This window comes from Tetrao urogallus (assembly GCF_951394365.1).
Source record: "Tetrao urogallus genome assembly, chromosome: 11".
NCBI classification, from domain to species: Eukaryota; Metazoa; Chordata; class Aves; order Galliformes; family Phasianidae; genus Tetrao; species Tetrao urogallus.
In genome coordinates, this window is record NC_136824.1 from 1,962,026 (window position 1) to 1,985,133 (window position 23,108).

Below are 23,108 nucleotides of genomic sequence, written 5' to 3' on the forward strand. Positions count from 1 at the left end.
CTCCGCCCTCCGATTTGGGCGTCCCTTAATCCGGTAGGAGGGGGAGAGTCGTCAGGGTCGGAGGCGTGAGGGGAGCGGGGCCTCAGTGGTGGTGCGGGGGTCGCGTCGCGTGGTCTGGCCGTGCCGGGCTCCCGCGGGTTGTCGGTGCGGGCGGAGCCGCCCGGGTGTTCTGTGTGTGAATCCGTCTGAGGAGAGCTTGTCCTTAAAACTGCTTTGTGCTCAGGCTGCGAGGAGCCGTCCTGAGCCTGAGAGGAGACCTCCGGCCTGCAGGTTGAAGGGACGAGCTGTAAGTCGGGGACCCGCACCTCGGCTGACTTCGGTCGCTGAAGTGCGAGTGGAAAGCAGCTGTGTTAAAAGCTGAAATGCTTTTGGTGTGTGTGTTCTGGCAATGACCCACAGCCGCCACTCCCAGGTAGCGAAGTGTGAGAAGCCTGTACCTTACTTGGCTCAGCAATGCTGGATTATGTCATCCTCTTGCATAGTATCTGCTACTTAATTTATATAACCTGCCTTTTGGTTGCCAGACCTTCCTTTGGAAGAGCTAGGTCTCATATAGCTAATGTTTGTCTGTTTCTGTGGCAGTTTTGTTGTTGTTGTTATCTCCTTTTCAGACACTTCTGATATTTCATAGACTTGTTAAGGCTGGAAGAGGCTTCTAAGACCCCCAAATCCAATCCCAACCCACCCCCATTGTGGCCCTGACCACGTCTCCACTGTTGTGGAATTCTGGAATGCCTCCCATCCTATTGCTGTTACTGGGGAGCAGAATCCAACTCCCACTTTACCACAACCTCCTGGTAGGAGGTGAAGAGAGTGATGAGATCTGCGAGTCTCCTCTCCTCCCACACTGACCTATCCCAATTCTCTCAGCCCCTCTTTGTTTACTACAGGAGAAGGAAGTTAATCCATGGCCATGATAGATCCTCTGGAGAACAACTTGTTTGATCTCCCTGATTATGAGAATACAGAAGATGAAACATTTCCACCTCTCCCACCTCCTGCGTCTCCAGGAAACGATGTTGAATGGGCTCAAGCTAATGGAGGTGAGAACCCTGTGAACCCTGGAGATTTTTCAGTAGAGAATGAAGTGCTGTGAGATCAGTTTTGTTGGAGTTCTACTTCACTGCATTGTGAACCCAAGTTACTTTATATTAATTGTATTTGTAAAGTTCTTGCTGCAGTCCTGTGTGGAACAGGTGAGCAGAAGGTATGTAATTGCTTGATGTAAGAAAAGGAGAGGTCTAACTTCTGGATGTCTGATGTTTAGAGTTGCAAAGTCTTAAACAAGAAACCAGTGTGATAGTAAGTAATTGCTGGTTCTGAGGTGGTGGGATGATGGTGCCTTATCTGCTGCAGTCAGAAGCACGCGTATTAGCCTGAGTCAAAAGGTGAATGGAAGCTGATTCCTAGAAGGCTCACTGATTGTGTTCATACGTAACCTCTTTCTCTGTTATTGGAGGGGATGCTGGAATTCTGGTTCTCCCAGATTTCAGTGGGAACTTTGGGAAACATAGCAACCTATGACTGTTGTTTTTTTCAACTCTTAAAACTGGCAGTGTCTACTCGATATATTTTCATCAGGAATGCAACATAAAAGTTCTAAGACTACATTCCTTACAGTAGAAATTTTCCCTCTGTTAGAGAAGTTCATTCTTTAGTATACTTCAGAGACTTGATCGACTCCCTGTCAGTCACATGGGAGAAGTTAGATGAAATATGCAGGCATTTGTTTGGAGTAGTATTGCAGCAGAATGCTTGTGACAATTATCCTTTTGGTAGGGTAGGATCCTAGGTTGTGTGGTGGAATTCTAGCTGGTGCCATTTGTGCTGCGTGCTTACAGTATGTCATGTTCTTTGTTAGATCCAGATGGGAACCAGCAGTCGGAAACAAAGGATTCTTCTGCAGCTGTGCGGAAGGCAGTTAAAAGATCAATACCCAAACTGGATGCTCACAGGTACTCTTGAACTGAACGTTTGATAGAGCTGGTGCATGGCTGTGATCTCTGCTTGCTCATAGCTAGTGCCTGTTGCATGCTCTACCTCAACCTCTTCTTTTTTTTTTTTTAACTCACCTGCCCATATAATACTGTTTTTAGTCCTGACTTTGTTGAGTTTTGCTTGGTACCTGGTACCTGGCTCACAACTTGGTTAACAGATTTTATTCCTGCATAGGACTCACCCAGCTGTATCCTCTTTATTTTGTTTTGTGCCTCGTATTCTGGATTTCTTTAATTTATTTCAAGTGCACTTCAAAATAAATCCTCAGTACACTGATGTCTGCAGGGTGTGCTGTGTAATTAATGCTGACACCTGACTTGCATCCGAAGTAGATAAACTGTTTGTAAAGGACTTAAATATTTTCCTTTCTCTTATCACCAAAACTGGCTTAAGTTCCTCATGAGATTAGAAAATATCTAAGCTTCAGGTATGTTATGTTTTAAAAATACTGTTGGAGTCTTGGGTTGTTATCTATCAAGTTTTACATGGCCAATATAGGTACTGAAAGCGATTGTTCCATTTTCTTTCCATTTCATCAAAATCCAAAAGCTGCCTGGGCTCTGGATGTATCTATTCTGTGTTTTCAGAAACTCTCGAGTCTTACAGCAGCCTTATTTTCTGTGTTTTCTGATTCTCTGTCTGTCCTGAATAGATTTTTGTAGCTCTGGGTGATAAGAGGGAATGTGTGTTTATTCCTTTGTTTTCATTAGGAGAAAGCTGGATTTCAGGTAATTCTGCCATTGCATGTTGACAGGTTGGTTTCAGAAAGAGGACTTCCTGCCTTAAGACACGTGTTTGACAACGTGAAGTTCAAGGGTAAAGGGCACGAGGTAGGACATGGTGAATTCTGGGGTGTTTACTGGAAGATTAGCTTAAACGCACAGATTGCTGCCTGTGGTGTGGGGAGGATTGATATCAAACTCTGATTAGACAGCAGCTTTCTAACAGTATTTGGGCATATGCTGCTGTGGTTTGTAGTTGCAAGCTTAAAAAATATGCATGTGCTTTTCCTGAGCTCTTACTGCTCGTTTTCTCATAGCTTTAAATTGCACTTACATACTTGACTGTAGGATGGAAGATTACCCAAGCATTCATATTACTTAGATTTTCAAGATAGATTTTTTCAAGAGATTTTCAAGCTGTGGGTGCTCAGTGTTTCCAGAAACATTACTATAATATTTCCCTCTGGAGTCGGCTGATTTCATCAGCTTCTAACAGCTGGATATCTTGTTTCATGTTCAAGGCAGAGGATCTGAAGACACTTCTACGACATATGGAACACTGGGCTCATAGATTATTTCCAAAATTGCAATTTGATGACTTTATTGACAGAGTAGAGTCTTTGGGAAACAAAAAGGAAGTTCAGGTATGTATTGTTCCTGTCGGTTTGCTTTTGTGCAGTGCTCAGCAGTGTGAGGAGTTGGCTTAGGAGAGCAGGCGCACAGCAGAGGATTCAAGTTATACGTACTGCTAAGGTGTGTAACGTATTCCAGTGAATTAATTTCATCCTCTTGTTCTAAAAAGCTATTTTCAAGTATTTAAGAGTACATTTAAAAATTACTTTACTGCTTTATAGGATCTCCTTTAACAGAGCGTCTTTACACAGAAGCAATCAGAATAGAAGTGCAGGAACTTATGATTAAACTTGGACTAGGAGGCTCATGAGAATGTTGCTTTGTGTGGTTAGATGACAGAAAACAATCTTGGTACTTAAGTTTTGGGTCGAACAGATGAATGAAAGAAATATCATTTCAGAATAATACAGCATAAAATTGGGATCACTGTTAAAAACACATCAGTGTAAGACAAGATTTTTCTTTATAGATGACGCACCACTGTTGTAATTCTTCCTCACTTGCAGACCTGCCTAAAACGAATTAGACTTGATCTTCCTATTTTACATGAAGACTTCACAGCTAGTGAAGGTATGTTTGTTGTGCTGTCAGTTCACTGCTTAAAACTTTGTTTCCCTTCTTGCTAACCAAAAGTTAATGATCGTGGTACATTTTCCTGTTGTAGAAGATATTGCTGAGTGGTCCTCCTTTCAAACCAGGCTTATGTAGAATTTAGTGCTGTAAAACCAAACTCAGAATAAAATGCTACCTGCACAGAGGAAGGAAGTGGAAAGTGTGTGTTATGGAAGTGTTTATCAGTGGCATTGTTAGCAACAATCTTCCCGAGGAAAATCCTGAAATCCACCATTCCTGCAGTTACCAAGTGAATGTACTCATAATTTGTACTTTATGAGTGTGCAGTCTGAAGAGTCTTGGATCTTAGTATTGCAGAAATGAAGAGTTGAGCATAGAGTTTATACTCTGGTTAGTAGGTATAGTTAGTGAGTATAGTTAGTGAGGTTGGAGTGTTGAGTCCCTTACAAAAGGACTCCGTAATGCCTATGGGTACTGCTGTGTATGGACTGGTGTTGCTGTATGCCTGCTGTTGGTTTTTGTTCTTCTTTCCTATTTTTCAGAAATAAACAAGCTTTTTATTCCAATGAAAATGAGAGAGGGAGAGGAGCAGAGTTCACCCAGTAGCTTGGAAGGAACTTGTAGCAGAAATAAGAATTTCTGTAGTCTTTCCTAACATCCATGGCAGGTGTTTATACTTTCCCTATTCCCCTGTGGGCAGTGCTTTTGGGTGGCTGGTGACATGTGGCTGACTTTGCTGTTGGCTGCATTTGCTAGAAATGGAATGCAGCTGTGAGCAGCCACAGACAGTGAAGTGAATGGTTCCTGCCGACAGTGTCTGTAGAGCGATCAGATCTTCTGTGCGATGGTTCCATACACCCGTGTTGCAGTGCTGGTATATTCTTGAGCCACGTTAGCAACTGTATGGCTGATAAGAAAATGGTACCCTGGGCTCCATCAGCAGAGTGGTGGCCAGCAGGGACAGGGAGGTGATTGTCCCCCTCTACTCTGCTCTTGTGAGGCTCTGTCTGCAGTACTGTGTCCAGGTCTGGAGCCCCCGGTACAAGAAAGACAGGGAGCTGTTGGAGAGGGTCCAGAGGAGCCACAGAGATGGTCAGGGGGCTGCAGCACCTCCCTACAAAGACAGGCTGAGGGAGCTGGGCTTGTTCAGCCTGGAGAAGAGAAGCTGCGGGGTGACCTCATTGCAGCCTGCAGTACCTAAAGGGAGCCTGCAGACAGGAGGGGAGTCAACTCTTTGAAAGGGGAGATGACAGCAGGACAAGGGGAAATGGTTTGGAGTTGAGGGAGGGAAGATATAGGTGGGATGTTGGGGGAAATTCTTTACAGAGAGAGTGGTGAGGTGCTGGAGCAGCTGCCCAAAGAGGCTGTGGATGCCCCGTCCATCCCTGGAGGTGTTCAAAGCCAGGCTGGATGGGATGCTGGGCAGCCTGGGCTGGTATGAAATGTGGAGGTTGGCTCTGCCTGTGGCAGGAGGGTTGGAGATTCATGATCCTTGAGGTCCCTTCCAACCATGGCCGTTCTGTGTAAGTCACCACCTGGAAAATGTGAGTGGCTGTCCTACAGCTTAGAAATAAAAGCTCAGAGTATTCTAATAAAGACCCAAACCTTTTGTCAGCTAACTTCTCTGTTTGCAGGCTTAAAGTACTGCAGAGGCACAAACGTAATGGGCCTTAGGTGCTCCTCCAGGAGTGCCATCTGCTTTTGTTGGTGGGTGAAGTTTATCTAATGGAATTAGGCTGCCTTTATTTTTGCGTGCATGAATTCTAGCAAATGAGTAAATCTCTGTAATAATGCACAGTGAATTTAAAACCACGTCTGTGTTCAATCTGTGATTCCTGTAACTAGTCCTTCTGCTTCCCGAAACAGTGGTAAGAAAAGTGTCTGGCCTTTCAGTAAGAATTGCCTGACTTTACTGTCTGTTCAAGCTTCAGGCACAGCTTACAAGTGTGAACTTTGTGCATTTGGCTTCTTCTGATTTGTTTTATACTTTGAATATTAAATATATGCGCCTAGAGAGAAGACTGCAAGTTAAAACAAAATTGCACAATGATCTTTGGCTCTCAACAATACAACTTCAAAATGTAGAACGTAATCGGGAATTACTTAAAATGCTTCTCTGATAGATATTTGGTGGAAGGTCTGCGTTCAGTGGGATACTTCCTTGTTCAGCCTGGGTCAGCTCTTCCTGACCCTCTCCCTCAATTCTTTTATCCAGGTGCTGGAGGTGGAAGCAATGGGCTGGATACAGCCCCTGAAGATGTACATTCCTTCTCTGGGAGCGCAGGAGAACTGGATTCTCTCCTGGGTACAACTCTCACTGAAGAGCAACAGCAGCGAATCAAGAGGAACAGGCAGCTAGCCTTGGAGCGTAGGCAAGCGAAAATGCAGTGTAACAGCCACTCCCAGCATGATGGTAAGCAGTTGTAGTGTGTGTGTGTGTGTAAGCTCAGTGGCCCAAGAGGTTCTGACAGCTGAGCTGCTGAGCAAAAGGTCCTTAGTACTTCTCTAGAGAGTAGAAGGCTGTAACTCCTGAACTTAAACTGCATTCCTGTAGGTAGATCCCTGTAAGAAGTCAGAGCTGCTCTCCCCAGCTGTGCCAAGTGGTCACAGTCTGTCTCTGGTGAAATGAGACCGACCTGCTGGTCTTTCTGGAGTTGGCTTTCTTTGAAGACTGTGATTCAGGCAACAGACACTGCAGTCATCAGGCATGCAGCAACAGCATTTTCTCACTGAAAGCATTTTGTTTTTCCTTTATCAGAGCTCTCTCCTAGTTACCCAGAAGAGGAGCTTAACATCCCAGTTGCTCAGGATCTGACTGGTGCTTTAGAAGACACGCAAGTTACTGCGGCCAGTGTTGCTGTTACAGGAACTGAAGACGGAGAGAGAGAATTGCAGTGTGCCAGAGAAAAGCAATGACATTCCTCGTGCTTTGAATGACTTTGTTAATAGGACCCCAACTCTAGGGGGGTCTTAAATAGGACCCCAGCTATTACTGTTGGTATTGAAACATTGCTGGCTCTTTCCAGTCTGACTCCAGGAGTTTCAGGAAAGCCTTAACTATTACATCTGTATAGCTGGTCAAAACTGTTTTCTTGAAACTGCAGTGAATTGCTCCCTGCATTGGAAAGCAGAACCCTGTTCTTCATCTGCATACGAGACTTTTTTGTCCCTTTACTGACGTTGTTTAGGAAATGGGTTTTCTGGCCAACGTTGACATCTTTCAGTTGATGTCAAACTGAATTTAACTGAGATGTTAACTGGTGTGTGCACGTCTTTAGTGGAAGATATATAATAGAGACTAGTGCTATACTTGAACAGCAATCTGGGATATTTTTTAACTTATCAAGTACCTGTATTTGTTTCTTATGAAATGGAAGTAATTAAATTTCAGCAGTCAAACAAATTTTTGTATGAGGCTGTTTAAACTCAACTTCCCAATTTCTGCAAGTCACTGCCAAGTACATCATGTTTGGGCTTTGACTGAATTAGTCTCACTTTATCTGATCCTGTTTTCTGGCTTGAAGCTCTGTACTGTTACAGAACTGTTTTCTTCCCGTCTTCTGCAATAGCTGCAGCAATTCAGTGCGATCTTCTGCTCTGTGGAATGAATCTGGTGTCGAGGATGACAGCTGTGCTGGAGCCCTGAGGATGCCTGATCCAGTAGCACAGAGCAGACTCACTCAACCCAAGCTGAGGCCCAATGCAGCACATAAAGCAGGGGACACAAGTCGATGTCAGCAGGTGTTACACAGTGCCTGCTGTGCAGCTGGGAAATTGTGCTTAAGGGAGGGTCTGGATTAGTGTGACTGAATTAATTTAGTTAAATTAGTTTAGTTTAACTTAATTTAAATGAATATAGGTATGAGTTAAAACTCAGTATAGTGGAAAAGAACCACCAGTTGCAGTAAGTAGGATGGTAAAGTAATACTTCAGGTTTAAGAAACTAATGTATGGAGGATGGGATAAGCAAGCTTTTTTTTTCACTGAATAACAACCGAAAGGATTCACTACACAGGCTTTAGTCTGGAAGGTAAGATTTATCATGTGTAAAATCTTTGTTGCATGTACTCATAATCAGATACAAAGAATTCTTATTTAAAATACACAATCTCATTAAAATGACTTCATTTTTAAAATATACTTTAAAAAACTGTACAAAGTAACTATAACCAGGGCATCAACAACTACACGCGTCAGCTGAGACATCCAACAGAGCCCAGTCCCTGATCTCCTCCAGCAGCTGGTATAAGCTAGCTCCCTTTGTCTGGCAGTACTCTTGGTACTCCAGGCATTGTTCCTCAATTCCTGCACTTCTTGCTTTTTCCTGGGCACGCAGTGCTTCTGCAGACTGACTGACTGCTCTGACTAAGTCAGATTTCACCACACCAGAATTCTTCTTGGAAACTTCTGTGGCTGAACTCTGGCATGGGCTGTTCTTGATTATTTCAAGTTTGATTGTGTCCGCGTGGCAGCGGGAGGTCTGCACAAGTATTTTCACCTTAAAAGCAATTTAAAAATCACTTAATTTGAAGAAAGCAAAAGGAAATAGCGTGGTCAGAAATAAGTACTCACTGTAATGTGATCGAAGAGGCTTAACGTAACCGATTCTCCATCGGTTGTAGTGGAAGTAATTCTATTCTGAAACCGTTGGAGTGACCCAGGCTTCCACTCACAGCTTCTCTCACCTTGACAGGAGAGGACTAAGCCTTCCTTGTTTTTCATGTAAGCAGCACCTTTGATTCCATATCTACAAAAAAAAAAAAAGCAGAAGTGCAGGCATGAGGGTAGAAATTCTTCAAAAACCTTCTCAATTAGCTAATTTTATTAAGTTAATTAAAAAAACAAATAATAGTTAATAAAAAATTAATAATAGTTAATAAAAAAAACAAATTAGCTTGCTAATTTGAGAACCAAAGGAAGCCCAGCTAGGGTTACATGAAAGCAAAATTAAAAGGGCAAACACTGCAGCCTGATAATCCTGCTTCAGTGATGTTTCTGACAGCACTCATAAACAGCCTCACAGTATGTAAGAACAGGATGAGACAGCAACTGAGCTTTTTCAAAAGCAGCAAAGCAGAAATGAAGGTCAGTAACCCATTATCTTATGTGTTGGATGGAGCCCGGAATGCCCAGCTAATGGAAGAAGGGCAGTGTTGCACAAATGTTCAAAAGAGGTTCTCAGCCTGCTACACCACATCCTGGAGTGAAAGGAAGGAGTGCTGATGAATGCATGGTCTTTTTACTTGAAAATTTAAAACTAAACTATGTTTTCTCCAGTCATTGTTCTGTCTCTGCAACCAAAAGCCTTTTAATGTTCTGAAATAAATAGACTATGCAGGATAGCCTTACCCTTTCTCCATAGCAGCTCCTTTTCAGAATTGAAACAGAAAAATCACTTGTTATAATCTACAGAAAATCTAAAATGCAGTCATCAGTCAATGCTTCCTTTCTCAAGGACCAGAGGTGTCCTCACAGCATTCCAGAAGCAACTGATTTTAGTCTCAGCCCAAGCTCCACTCAGCTTACCTTGGCACAAAAACAAGCACCCCATTTGTTCGAATTGAGTAGATAACTCCATCTGCTATGCAGCGCTCATCTGTTTCTGGGCTTTTGTCTTTGAAGTACATGCATTGGAAGAGTTCAGTAGACTGTTTCTGAGCATGCTGGGCTGCCTGCAGGCGCCCCCCAAAAGAAGAGAAGACAAAAGGACAGGTAAATATTCTAAGAAGCCTGTATGGCTGTGATCTTTATATATTTTTCCATTACTTTTTCCCCAACCCCCTGAAAAAAAATCATATGTAAGAGGAGCGCTGCAATGTCGTCGTACCCAGAAGTCTCAGTAGAGTGGTATCCTTTCTCCCTGGGTAGCGTGCAAACACAGACACACACAGCAACCACCTTACCCTGTTCCTGTTATTAATGTGTTTGCACAATTCCTCAAGATCCTTGTTACTGAACAATTTATCCTTCACATCCTTAGTTTCCTTCAGAGTTGCTGCCATCAAGAGTCTGTGGACAACTATATCAGCGTATCTTCTAATAGGAGAAGTAAAGTGAGTGTACTTATCTAAAGCAAGGCCTACAAATAAAAAAGGAAGCAATAATAAGCAATCAAAGCAATCAACTCCTCCTGGCAGTTCAGGAATAACAGGAATTTCATAACGAGTGACAGGATACCATAATGATGAAACTCTTCCTCAGAACAAGAGCCGGTTGAGAAGTACAATGCATTTGACATTGCTTGAGTGGCCATAGATCGCAACAGCCTATTTACAATTGGATCCAATGGATCATCTGCTTTATCCAGGGACTCAGCCAATGCTTTGTTAGACCTGTCAAAAAAGTGTTAATTCTGAATAAAATTATGTTTCTCTGATCATAGTAATAGGCTACAGCTAAACTCCTGCATCTTGGAGAACCAGAATCTAGAGTAAAACCCTCTTTTGTCTGGTACAGAGCAGATGCTGAGCTGGGTATAAGTGTGCTCTGTACAGGAGAGCACAAATGCTGGAAAGGTGGCTTCCAAACAAAAGGCTCTGCTGACACACCTCATGTACTGATATCTCTGTACCATGAGGCTTACAGTCTTCTCATAGAACAGAGTCATTATAAATTATTCTGTATCTTTTAAAATTGCACTGCACAGAATTAGCTTGGTTTAAACCCAGACTTTTATGCTACTATTACAGGAAATACAGTGCAAACAATGCTATTACAGACCTTAACTGCTACTCACGGACTGACCAAATTCTCCTTAGGTGTGTCTAAAAATGATTCAACTACTGCCATTTTCAGTCCAGCCAGTAGAAACACAGCCATTGCCTCTTTAGAGTGTCATTTTACATAAAGGTTATGGTTAAAGAAATAAATTAAGAATTGCTAGTGTAGTCTCTATTAACATTGATATTCAGAACAGTAATGGTTTGTAGTAATAACATAGTCAAGCAGTTAATTGCTAAACTGATTAAAGTGCTTAAGCAGTAAAAGTACCGTGTGTCTATTGAGAAACCTTTGGCACTGGCACATTCTTGAAGGTCAGTAAAAAATTCCTGTCGTGGTGGAGGATGTTGGCGTAACAAAGCTTGATGAGGAAAGCTTTCTGAAATCTTTTTTGCCACCCAGTGGTTTGCAAGGATCATACATTCTGCTACAGTCTCATGCACTTCCAGTGGCTGCTTGGGGATGAGATCATGAATGTTTTGTTTATCATCCAGTTGCACTCGGATTTCTACCCCTTCTAGTTCCAGAGCACCGCAGCTGTCCCGCTTAGCTCTCATGTGCCGTGCTATATCAGTGAGTTTGGATATTGCCCAAACCAGTTCAGACAATTTCTTCTCTCTTGTTCTTTCATCCAAGTCCTTGAGTTCCAGGATATCATCAGCAACACTCGTGTCCCCATCTAACAACCCCTGTGCTACTTCATAGGCCAGCTTGTATGCAGATCGAATGATGCTTTTGTTGTAGCAGACTCTCAGTATCTCGAATGACTCTCTTTCTAGTTCCCACAGGACACTTACAGCATACCTTAAAAACAAAAATCACAGTTCTTTAAACAGTTCTGGTTGACTTAACACTTAACATACAGATTTCATCCTGTGCTGATTTTCTTTGCCCATCCGTTTTAAAGCACCATTACGCTGCAGTAGTTAATTTCAGCTTTCTATGACTCTCCCCTACTTGGATGACAAATAGTAACAAGTAATTCCGAGCCCGTGCATGCACAGTTACTCTGTAACAAGTGATGAAACATTTTTTATTTCTGTGCATCCACAAAGCATGCACAGTCCAACTGTGGAACAAAATTCATAATTTTTTTAGAGAAATCAATTAATTGTATGGTGACAGAACTGGTAGGGGCAGCTCAAAAGCAGCACTGGCAATCAAAGAGTGGGGGCAGAGCTGCAGAAGAATAACCATCCCCTTTGTTCCCAGCAGCAGTGCTGAGTTAAGCCCTATAAAACTGAACAAGGAACGACAGCTGGATACCTCACATTTCCTGTTGACCCTCACTGAGAAAGTCATCGCCATGAATAAGCAGTCACCATAACTCTGCTGTCTGAAGATCTCAACAGGGCTAACAGGCAGGAAACCTTGTTTTTGTATCAGATTTATTCTGTTGGTAGTTCATTTCATCAAAAAAATCAGCTGCATTGCCACAATCAAACAAATGGCATTTTGGCAAGCTAAAGGATTACGAAGCGTGCACCTCATCTAAATAATGTAGCATTAGAAGCTATTTTTAAGCATGCATTATTCTTTCAGTTGAAGATTTGTAATGCAAAGCATGCGTATAATTAGTAAACAGATAATGGTAGCAATAACTAAATTGCAAGAATTTCTATCCTCAGACATGTTGGCAAATCTTACCTATCAACTCCACTGAGAAGAGAGCATATGTCAGCACTCAGCACTGAGGGCAGCATGTCGTAACGACGGTCTGCCAAATAGTAAGTTGTGGCCCTGAAGAATAAAACACAGGTCCTGTTCTTCTGTTTGTCCCCCAGGCACCCACAGTACCAGCAACACAAGGCACGTAGCATGGTTTGTTACTAGGGGTATTTGCACACAACAGACAGGTGCAGTACTGAAATCAAATTATTTAAATATTACTCAAGTCTAAGTTTGCTTTGCTCTGAATCTCCGACTTCGATTAACGAAAGAGCTCAGGCTGTACCAAATGTACCCGTTTAACATGATAGCAAACATCTCCCTTGGATATTAAGTTTACATTTCATTGTGCCTACAACGAACAATACATTTCATAATGTGATTCAGAAGTTTGAGCTCCAAACAGTAGTAATAACAGAAAGAAAGAGTATCTGGCATATTAACACATGGTAAAATATTGAAAGTAGGAACTTTCTCAAAAGAATTAACAGAACTTCTCGGTGTTTCCATAGGGTGGCCTCACTTCCAAGCTCCAGGCAGTTTGTACTTTCAGAAAATACATTACCTTGCTCTTGCCTCAACATCGGTGTAAGAATTTGCTGCCACAAAATAGGTTACATCTGCAATGTGGACACCTAGCTCTAGATTCCCATTAGGCAGAGTTCTAACGGACAGTGCATCATCCACATCTTCACAACCTTTTGGGTCAATGCTGAATATTAAGTGCGTATCTCTCAAGTTGAGACGTTTTTTTTCCTCCTCTGGATTCACTTTCCATGGATTCTTTGGAGAACTCGCAGGCATTTCATTCATCTGTACAAAATATTATTGGTGGACACACAGTTATATCTTTCCAAAAAAAAGAAGCCAACAGATGAGATTGAATTTCCTTTTCCTTCTCTAATCTGGTAATAGTTTTGTGTTGGTAAGCTTTTTCATCCTGACAAATTCCTCTTTCCTTACATTTCCAAGTCAGACTGGGAAACAAAATCTGAAAGTGTGCTACAGCTGCTACTGTTGTAGGGATATTGCAGCTGTGGCAAACAAGCACTGTGTGCTGTTTCTTACATGCTTTTAATTTTTTCTTCAGTTAACTGTAGGTGCAATGGAAACACTTCTGTGACAGCTGGCTGCTGCCCTGGTCAGAAACAAAGGTGTAAGACAGTGATTTCAACACGTCTTGGCCATTGCAATCAGTTGTATAAACACATTTAAATACGATATCTTAAAATTTTACATCAAATTAGAATTAAAAATTTGTAATTCTCTCCTGTTCATGAACAGGTTATCTTAAAATCCCTCTTGATGTGAGAATTTATAGTGTCCCTAAAACCAATGCCGTCCAAATGCAATTCCAGAAAAATACTCTATAAATAGTTTTCATTTTTCAAAAATCTGGAGGCAATTAATGCACTCAGCTCCAGAGGGAGCTGAGCTCTTGGAACAACGAGAGCCTGCAGATGAACAGAAAATGTTCCTCATCGTAAAGACTGACCTGAATTTCTGAGAAGGGAGCAACAGAAATGCTGTTCTCCACCAGAATAGCTGCTATTTCCCCTTCGAGATCTCCAATTCTTCCTAAAACTCTCACAAAGTGTCCATTTGGATATACAGAAGTTGATTCCCAAGAATCAATGCGCACAACAACTCTGTACTCCTGCAACAATACAATTCTTCTGTTAAAACAGACAAGCAATCAACATAAACACTTTTCAGAGGCAAACTGTAATCCAAAGAGACTGACAGCTCTAAGCATCTTAATAGAAAAGAAAAATAAACCCACAATGAGAAGCATGTAGCTACTTAGAACTACATTTCTTTCCTGACTGTCAGTGTACAGAGAATCTCTACCTCCAGGTATATTAAAAAACAAAGGCAGAACCAAGACATAAATAAATATTCTTCACAATCAGAATTTACTTGTTAGCCTTTGCCTGTGAAGTACTTAGCATTGCAAACTAAAGACAGCTGGAATGAACAAAAAGCAAAGATCTCTCTTCTTTCTCCAGCAATGGCAGGTCAATCATTGCAATTTGTTACCAGCTTACTGAAAAGCCCTTCTCTGCACTTTCACCAGAGTTACAGTCAGTGATCCAATAAAGGCATAGGGGTTACTAGTATGACCTCAGTTTATCAGAAAACAAAGCACAAAACTCAACAACCCAAAGTACCTGGACTATGGCACAAATTCAGAACTCAAATAGAGTTTATTACCTGAAGGTGAGACAATTCTGTCAGAAACTGAACACTTCCTTATGTTGAACTTGAACTGCTTTTACAAACTTAACTTTACTAATAATTCTTTACCTGTCTTTTTGCCTTGGAAAACATCATCAGAGCATATGACACCCACCGTACAAACACAGAATAGAGAAATACTTCTTTCAGATTACCTGCAGTGCTTCTGCTTGCTGGGTACTGATCCGGATTTTGGGAATTCTGTAGTCCCAAGGTGTTACAAGGATTTTCTGAGCATTTCTGCCTTGGGACTGGCTCTCTTCTCTAGAGGGGAAAGTGACCACATAATCCCTCCAGTTCTTTTGAATGATTCCAACAACTTTACCTTTTAATAAGGAACATTTTCAAATAAGTTTCCATAGTACAGAATGTTAGACTGTAATAGGAGCTGGACACTTCTCCACTTACTTATTAAAAATCTTTATCATTAATTGTTCTTTAAAATCAAGGAATCAAAAGGATGCTGTTGTCTTTTATATAATCAACAGCGAGAGCACAGGACACATGCACACCTTGTAAATTGCTCTGTATCCTAATGTAAGTTAGTCTCTTGTAGAGCTGTAAAGAATGATAGTGTGTATTCAGGTAGCAAAGTATTTGAGATTTAATCCTCTAGGCCAAGATCATCTTAGCTGGCAGCTTTCTCAACTAGAGTCAGTCTCCTCATTCAAGAGATCTGAACCCCAAATGCCTTCTATAGCAATGCTGGAGTTCAGGCTGACGTTACCATCTACTGTCAGCCTTTGCAAACATCTTTGCATTGTAATATTCCTGTTTTCAGTCAACTGTAATCTTCTCAAATTAAATGCTTAAACTCAATGAATGTAAAATTCAGTACTTTAGGAATTTATTTAGAATAAATGAACTATTTCTGAAAATAAATTAAAGAATGGAATTTCACATTTAGTAAAAAATCCAGTGGTTTATTTCAGGGCTATGTTAGAATGCTTTCATCTGGCATAAGCACTTGGAACTTAGTATGGTATGTTAAATGTGACAGTGAAAGAAATCCAAGCAAAAGGACTCATAATGAAGACTGCAACACACATCAGACCAAGGAAGTGAGGTAATCTTAATAAACCATTGCATAATTTGATCTACTTTACCTGTGGGCATGGGATCCCCAGTGGTGTCTGCAGGTGTTTTGTCCTCAGTCTCATTCTCACACAGGGCAACAGTCCTTCCTTTCCATTCATGGGAAGGGAGTAACTCCACTGCTACCACATCACCATGGATCGCACGGTTTCGAGCTCTGGCCCCATAAATAAGGATGTCACTTTGAAGCTCTACATCAAAAATAAAAAATAAATTGAACTATTAATTCCTCCACCTCCCTTGGCAGCATTCTGCTGAAATAATAGTTTACAGAAAAGTATATTTGCAATATGACCTCTCTCCAAAGGCAGTACTGGCAAGTAATTAACACTGCAAGAAAATTAAAATCTTTCCCGTTTCTTAGAAGAAGAGATATTAATTCTTAATGTAACACAGCAGAGGCTAAGATGAATTCGCTGTTCTTAGGCAGCAGGTTTAGAAACACACAGAACAGTTAAACTTGATTCAACTGCTGCAGAATTCTGGGCAGGATTAAGCAAGTTTCTACTAAAGGGTTTGTATATAGAATAGTGTAGGGACTTGCAGGAACATCTGAAAGTACTTATTAGTGAAAACTGGGACAGTGCGAGTGCTGTGCGAGGACAGTGTGCTGCTCTTTAGAAGGTATTTATTACTAACTCATAGCAGAGGGACAATACTGGTGATCTGATCTGAAAGGCATTTTTCCTGTACGATCACAGTGACCAGCTCCCTAATCCTGCAAACGCTTATCTCAACAAATGGGTGCCATCTGAAGTTTGAGCAAAGCACAAAGGTAACGATTTGCATCAGTATTCAACTTCAGAAAAGCTCTAGAGAAATCTGCTAGCAGGACAAGAGTCCAAAACATGGCAAAAGGTACTAAGAATAGGGGATATGCAGCACATTGTTTTCTTGGAAGGCTCAGCCTCTGGATTAATGTCCATCCTCCTTTCTGGCTTGTGAAAAGAAAACACAAGCATGACAGTATCTTAGCTTTCATCTTGTTTAATATCTGAACAGCTATGTATGTATGTGTGGCTACATGGATTCATGTGAAAAGTGCAGGCAGTGCTGAGAAGTCACTGAATGCTTTCTTTGTCTTTTCACCTGTTTCTTTGCTGCCAAATCCCTGAAGTCGAACAAAAGCTTCCAGTTGTGCTCTGTGCTTATTGACATTCAGTGCACCCTAAAAGTAATAAATCAATAAAAAGAATGAAAGAGTCACACCTCTAAGTAACCAACTTGAAATAAAACAAAAATGTGCTTACTTGTACTTTTGGTTGCTATTTAGGTCATTTTGGACATAACTTTCTCATAACTGTTTTCTCCACACAGAAAGAACAGACTTTAAGTACTCACTTCTAGGAAAGAAGCACAAATTCTTTAAAAAGCTCATTTTTAAGCTGGTGAAGAACCTTTTATTCAAAGCACAGGCAGTGTAAGATTACTTTTACTGCCTGCTCTAATAGCGGAGATTAAATATTAAGAAAGAAAGCTCTATTTTTTCATATGCTATTTACACCTTGCTCGCAAACCTGTCAAGCAAAGAACAAATTACTATCAAAAGTCAACCTAGAGGAAGATCCCCAATAACAAATTTTCCTTTTTCTTTCTCCATCTGTTCACAAGATGAAGTACAGGAAATACATTGAGAGTCCAAATCCCTCCCATCCTCTTACTCTTGCCTTCCCAGAGTAACTTTATTTCCCTCTTCCCACCAATCCATGTTTCTCCATCTAATCAGTTTAATTCAGGCAACTAAAAGAGCAAAGCACAGGACTGCACTGTTCTGTGTACGATCTCTAAGTCGCAGTTTACCTGGATGTACCTCCCAGATTTGATCCCAGCCTCCAATACTTCCATGGGTAAGTGCTCAGGATATTCTTTTCCATTGTTTTCTTGACTTTCAATCTCCCGTTCGCGCCGAGCTTGAAGAATCGAGTCAAAGAGTTCATGGGCAGCCTTTAAATCAGGCCAAAAGTTATCCAAGTAGTTCTGTGTGCACACATATGGACAAAAATGAAAGGATTTAGAGGTCACTGCTCTTTTAATAATGCTTCATTTGATATGCATATAATGGACGAGGGCAGCCTCATGCTATACTCAAACAACATTTCCAAGTGGTAACTGCCTGCTCTAGGCACCACCAATCGTTCCAGATTCATCCTGATTCTAGAATGCCACAACAAAACCATCCAACAGGCAACCTATTATATTTACACTTTTCATGTGACTCTCTATCCCACATTAGAACTAATTTCCATTGCCTCATAGAAATCAAACACACATGTAATCCTTTCTATATAACTTTGAGGTAAACCTTGTTGGTTTTACTCAACATCCTATCACAGCTAAACATAAACCTGCCATTCACGTGGCCTGCTGAATACAAGCAGTAACTAAAAGAAGAATAAATTACCTTCTCAAACATCAGCATATCCTAAATTTGCCTCTATTGGCTATCAGACACTGTCTGAGCAATGCTGATGGACATTTAGGTTACGTCTGTTTAAGGACTGTTTGCACTGCAGATTCAGACAGCTGGTTGGGATAACCACTTACAGGCTCTCAGTGCCAAATTCTTACAAAAAAAATAATAAAACAATAGAAAGGGCTGCTCTTTTTCTTCTCATTTCTCCATTTTTCTCACTCACTATTTTTGATGACATTCCCATGACATCTTTGCTTTCTTTCATAAACATAAACATAATCATGAGGCAGCATTGCAGTACACATAAACTCTGAAATGATTTGCACGACGCGTTGAGCTTTAAAGTACTTGTTTGGTCATTCTGATGAACAACAAAGGCAACCTTCAAAGGCATGTTACCTTAAAGGAAATCACAAACACTCCTTCTGTTTCATTTCCGTACTGCTTGATAGCATCTTCATCTTCTGTTACCATAACAACCGGCATCTGACCCAAGCAATGATTATAATACCAAACTGCTGCACTGTAAATACTCCTAGAAAAAAAAACAAAGCCTGAAGTAAGATTTCTGGAATATCTCATTTGCTACTTGCAAGACATTTGCAGACTTTGTTTAAATGAGACTTTGGTTTTCACACACCAAGTTACATCATCTTTATATCTGAAAAAGAAATGGTGTGCCATGTATGAGCACTCAGAAGACACAGAAGAAGTGCTTATTTCTCAGCATGTGTCCAAGCTGCAACATAACGTATTACTCCTGAGTGAAAGCTTGTAAAAATTTAGTTAGAACTGCCAGAAGTTCTGTGGGCTAAACAGGCTATGAGACATGACATCTAAGAGGATTTGAAGTATGCTCAATCTATTTATTATGCTAAGGAAAACTTTCAAATGGCTGTCTGTACGGGAACTGTTGAGTCACGGCCTGAAGCACTGATTGAACACGTGGGGAAAGGACAGGTCAGCCCTGGAAGCACAGTGAAGGCAGTGGGACAGGAAGGGGTGGAGCTGGCTGCACCTCTCTTAGACCTCATTTAAGGACTGACTGCCACTAGGGAAGAATCTCTGGTTGGAGATCCCTCTTTTGGGGAGTTTTCCCTGTGAGCCTCAATCTGTAGAAACAGGTGAGTGCCTTTTCTTTGTAACACCTTTCCATTGGTGCTAGTTCCTTTGTTATTACACCTCCTTTACTGCTATTTCACTGCCTTGATCTTTCTGATCCTTACAGTGTCCAACTTGAAAATGATCTGAGAGTGTGTGTTTGTTCTCAGCATTATTACATTTTTGTTTATTTTCCTACTGGACCAATGTTAATCTTTCTTAATCACAAAAAGGCAATCTAGACTTTCACAATTATTGTAAACTGTTCCAGGCCTATGCAGAGCAAAACAAAACCAAATCTCTAAATACAACATGATTATGTTATCCAGTGCAGTGCTATATAAGTTAAAGCACACCTGGTCTGCCACTTCTCCATGCTTTCTCCCTTCTCTCTTGGCTGGTAAGAGTTCTGGTGGAACTCATTAGCAAACACTGTACAATCGTGGCGAGTGTCCTTTGTTAGATTTCGCAACTTGTTGTACTGTCTGGAAAACAGAAAAGATGAATATTATCTTGTGCTTTTGTTTGATAATGCAACTTATTTTCATCTGTAAATACAGCTGAAAAACTCAAGGAGAACTAAGGTCACACACAAAGAAATGCATTTATTAAATTCCACTATTGATGATAAAGCCTAAAAAATCTATAAGCAAGCTTTTCTAATTGTGTTACAAATATTCAGATTCTTAAACACATTTGTTTCCTGGTAAGCCCCCCTCAAACATTATAAGTGTGTGGGAACTTGTCTTTTCAGAGACAAGATGCTTTGGCAATACACAGGTTAATGTCTGGTAAGTGCCATGTAATAGCACTGACTGGTCCTCCAAGATGAGCGCTCCATCTGTAGTACAGCAGGAACAAAAAGGTGCACAAAATCTAGTTGTGGCATACAACACTGTTTCTGCAAAGTCCTTTATTGCTGTCACAAGCCATCTGATTAATTAGTAATATTACAGGTTTAATGATTCCACTATCAAGCAGAAACTATTACAGGCATTGGTGCCTATGGATCACCAAGGATCACCTTTCTTTTCCTTCTGTAAAATTAAATTAGGTCTTTTGAAAGACCTAAGAACAACTTAAGCACAGCATTTTTTCTGATTTAGGGTGACTGTTTAAATATATATTGTACAAAGTCAGTAAGTTACTTCAATCTATATTAAAACAAGTTGTTATAGGACAAGTACCTGCGACCTTTTTGATGTTGCACAGCTTGACATGCTGTTTGCATGAAAATGATACCTTTCAGCTCTGGAAACTCAAGAATCTCAAGGTAGTCCTGAACGACCTTCCAGTCTGGGACAACGTAATGAGTCACATCGTCCGATAACAATTTGCCATCTAAAATACAATGCAGAGGTTAAAAATCTAAACTTCCAGATGCAATACTGCTTTCTTGAAAATAAGTGCCAGGAAATTAGAGTTGCCTCTTTTCAAAGGCATGCACATGTACTTCTCAGATGAACAAAGCTACAGTGACTACTGTGGTACAATTCTGTGTTGCAATCTCTACAGTCTGTGACAATACCCTTTTGTTATCCACTAATGCCAAAATGTAGTGTGAATTCAATCCAAAGGAGTGAAGAACACCCAACTTCATTGTGAAAACACGTAACATTGCTTTTTTCTTCTCTCCACTTTCACAAGGAAAGAGACCACAGAAAATCTTTTCATGGAACCATTCAATAGGTGTGGTGTTCCCACAGATCTCTCTATTCAACACTATCCATTTAGAGTAGGCTCTTCTCCTACATCTTTACGCATAAGAATACAGATAAAAGGAGATGTTCTCAAAGAGGAAAGGTTGAGATCTGGACTATTATCATCAACAATATTCTCTAAGGAAACTCCATTCCTTATGAGTATGCCCTCAAAACCAACCCACCTTAAACGTTAAAATGTCACCACAAATTAATTACTAAAGATTTGATTGGGTTGGCATTAACTCTGCTGTATTTGCTGATTTATCCATTTTGGCATTATAAAAATGGTACTTCTGTAGTTAGTATAGGGCAGGGAAATTGTATTTGGTAAGATGATATAGACCTTGATGTGTCAGGTTATTTTCATGTGTCTCCTCGAAACTGTCACAGGACCAAGTGTGAATCCAGCAGGCAGTCCTGTGCACAGTGCCAAGGCTACACCTTACACTGAAGGTATGGAATGGATGATGGCAGATTGCACATAAAAAAGATAATATTAATTAATTCAGAAAAGCATTATAAGTAAAATGTCACTCAAAGTCTTACATAATCTGCTCACACTAAGCTATCCTTGCCTAACCCATATGTTTAGAGCACAATAACTTCTGGGTAGGCACAGGGTGCCATTAGAGGTATCTCAAGGTGTGAATTATGCAGAGGAGGAAAGTTTGAGCACGGTGTGCAGTCAGGAATGAAAACAAATGTTCACCTTACCTCTGAGTTACCTGAAATAAGTACACAGGGATGTATTCTGGCACTGATCTGCAGCACAATTTACATTCAAAGAGAAGTTGGTCATGGGCAGGGGGGTGAGATTTTGGTCTGTAACTTATAGCCAAAAGCAGTGCACATCTCTGTGGCACCCAGATCCACAGGGGAGCAGTGATTAACTCCCCCTGACATCCTAGCTGGCACTAAAATGCTGTGCTGTCCTCTGCCCTTATGTCCAACAGGCACAGAGAACTGAAGTGACAACACCAGTGTCAGCTGCAGCTCAGAAAGAACTGAAATTCTGAACCTTTTATTTTAAGCTGATCTACAACATGCTAAACAGCACCTCAGTACATAACAGCCTCAGGTGCCTCAGAAGGCCATCCTATGCTGGGATGGGAGGCAGAACAGGAGCACTGTGCTCCGTTATGAACAGAAATACCTGTTGATACACAACTACAGCTGCCACACGATGCTGGCTTGGCCCTGCTGTAAGCACACAGCACGGCCCGGGTTTATTACACGCTATAATCACCACCACGCAGAAATTAACACACTTTTAGACAACCTTCTGAGGAAATAAGGTGAGAAAGGCACCTTTCCCGCTGCGCTCCGGCCTTTCAGCACCTCCCCGAGCTGTTACAGCTAAATCCTTTATCGACCAACACCTCCTTTCGGTTCCCTTTTTATTTTCCTCAACACCCCGAATCGGTACCATCGCTGTACTGGGTGCCGCCCGTCATCTCCCATCGCCGCGCATTGCCTCCGCTCCGCAGCGCCCATCCCCCGCTCCGCTCCCGCCGGTTCTCTCAGGCCTCGCCGCCCGCCCGGATCCCCTCAGCCCAAGGATCGCACCCGACTCTGGCCCAGCACGGAGCGCACCGCCCCAGTTGTTCCCTCACACAGCAGCCCGCGTCGCCCGGCCCGGCCCGGCTCGTCCCCTCAGCCCGCTCACCGCGCGGACAGCCGGCCCGGCACAGCGCGCTGCGGCACGGCACGTCGCTCCGGAGGTAATGCTCCCGAACCACGCGCACCGAGCGGCCCTGCTGGCTCCGCAGCTGCAGCACTTTCTCCGTGCGGAGCATTCGGACGGCGGCAACGAGCGGCGAGCCGCAAAACGGTCAGGCCGGAGATCCCGGGCCGCTGCGCGAGGGGCGGTGCAATAGGACGGGGCGGGGCCTGAGCCGAGGGGTGGGGAGGATGGCTGGGGGCGTGCGAGAGCGGTGCAGGCAGCGCTGGGCGATGGGCGGGAGCGGGCGGAGAGCAGCGCTGGGGGAAAGGCGCGAGCTGAGGGAAAAGCGCGAGCAGACAGCAAGGCAGGCGCGAGCTGAGAGCGGCGCTGAGGGATAAAGCGCGAGCTGAGGAGAAGGCGGGAACGGGCTGAGAGCAGCTCTGAGGGAAAGGCGGGAGCGGACTGAGGGAGCGAGGCTGGCTGCAGCTGAGAGGAGGCTCTGAGAGACGCAGGAGCGAACTAAGGGGAAAGGAGCTGAAGAGAAGTTGGGAGAGAGTGTAAGAAGCAGGGCTGAAGCCGAG

The 23,108-nt window shown here is 42.1% G+C and overlaps 2 protein-coding genes across 2 annotated transcripts; one reads left to right on the forward strand and one right to left on the reverse strand.

Moving 5' to 3' along the window:
* Positions 1-907: 907 nt before the first annotated feature.
* TIPIN (TIMELESS interacting protein) lies at positions 908-6,842 on the forward strand (the record flags this gene model as incomplete). The annotated part of the gene is made up of 7 exons (XM_079540622.1): positions 908-1,043; positions 1,862-1,955; positions 2,753-2,828; positions 3,242-3,364; positions 3,860-3,923; positions 6,142-6,339; positions 6,685-6,842. 7 exons carry the CDS (start codon positions 908-910, stop codon positions 6,840-6,842), a joined length of 849 nt encoding a protein of 282 aa, XP_079396748.1.
* A 1,261-nt stretch (positions 6,843-8,103) lies between these two features.
* Positions 8,104-22,660, reverse strand: DIS3L (DIS3 like exosome 3'-5' exoribonuclease; the record flags this gene model as incomplete). Its single annotated transcript, XM_079540982.1, has 17 exons — positions 8,104-8,424; positions 8,499-8,673; positions 9,453-9,598; positions 9,830-10,005; positions 10,104-10,258; positions 10,917-11,450; positions 12,294-12,386; positions 12,880-13,127; positions 13,810-13,971; positions 14,708-14,877; positions 15,659-15,838; positions 16,737-16,815; positions 17,448-17,624; positions 18,460-18,595; positions 19,518-19,646; positions 20,349-20,502; positions 22,531-22,660. The coding sequence occupies 17 exons, from the start codon at positions 22,658-22,660 to the stop codon at positions 8,104-8,106; spliced, it is 3,165 nt and encodes a 1,054-aa protein (XP_079397108.1).
* Positions 22,661-23,108: the final 448 nt, after the last annotated feature.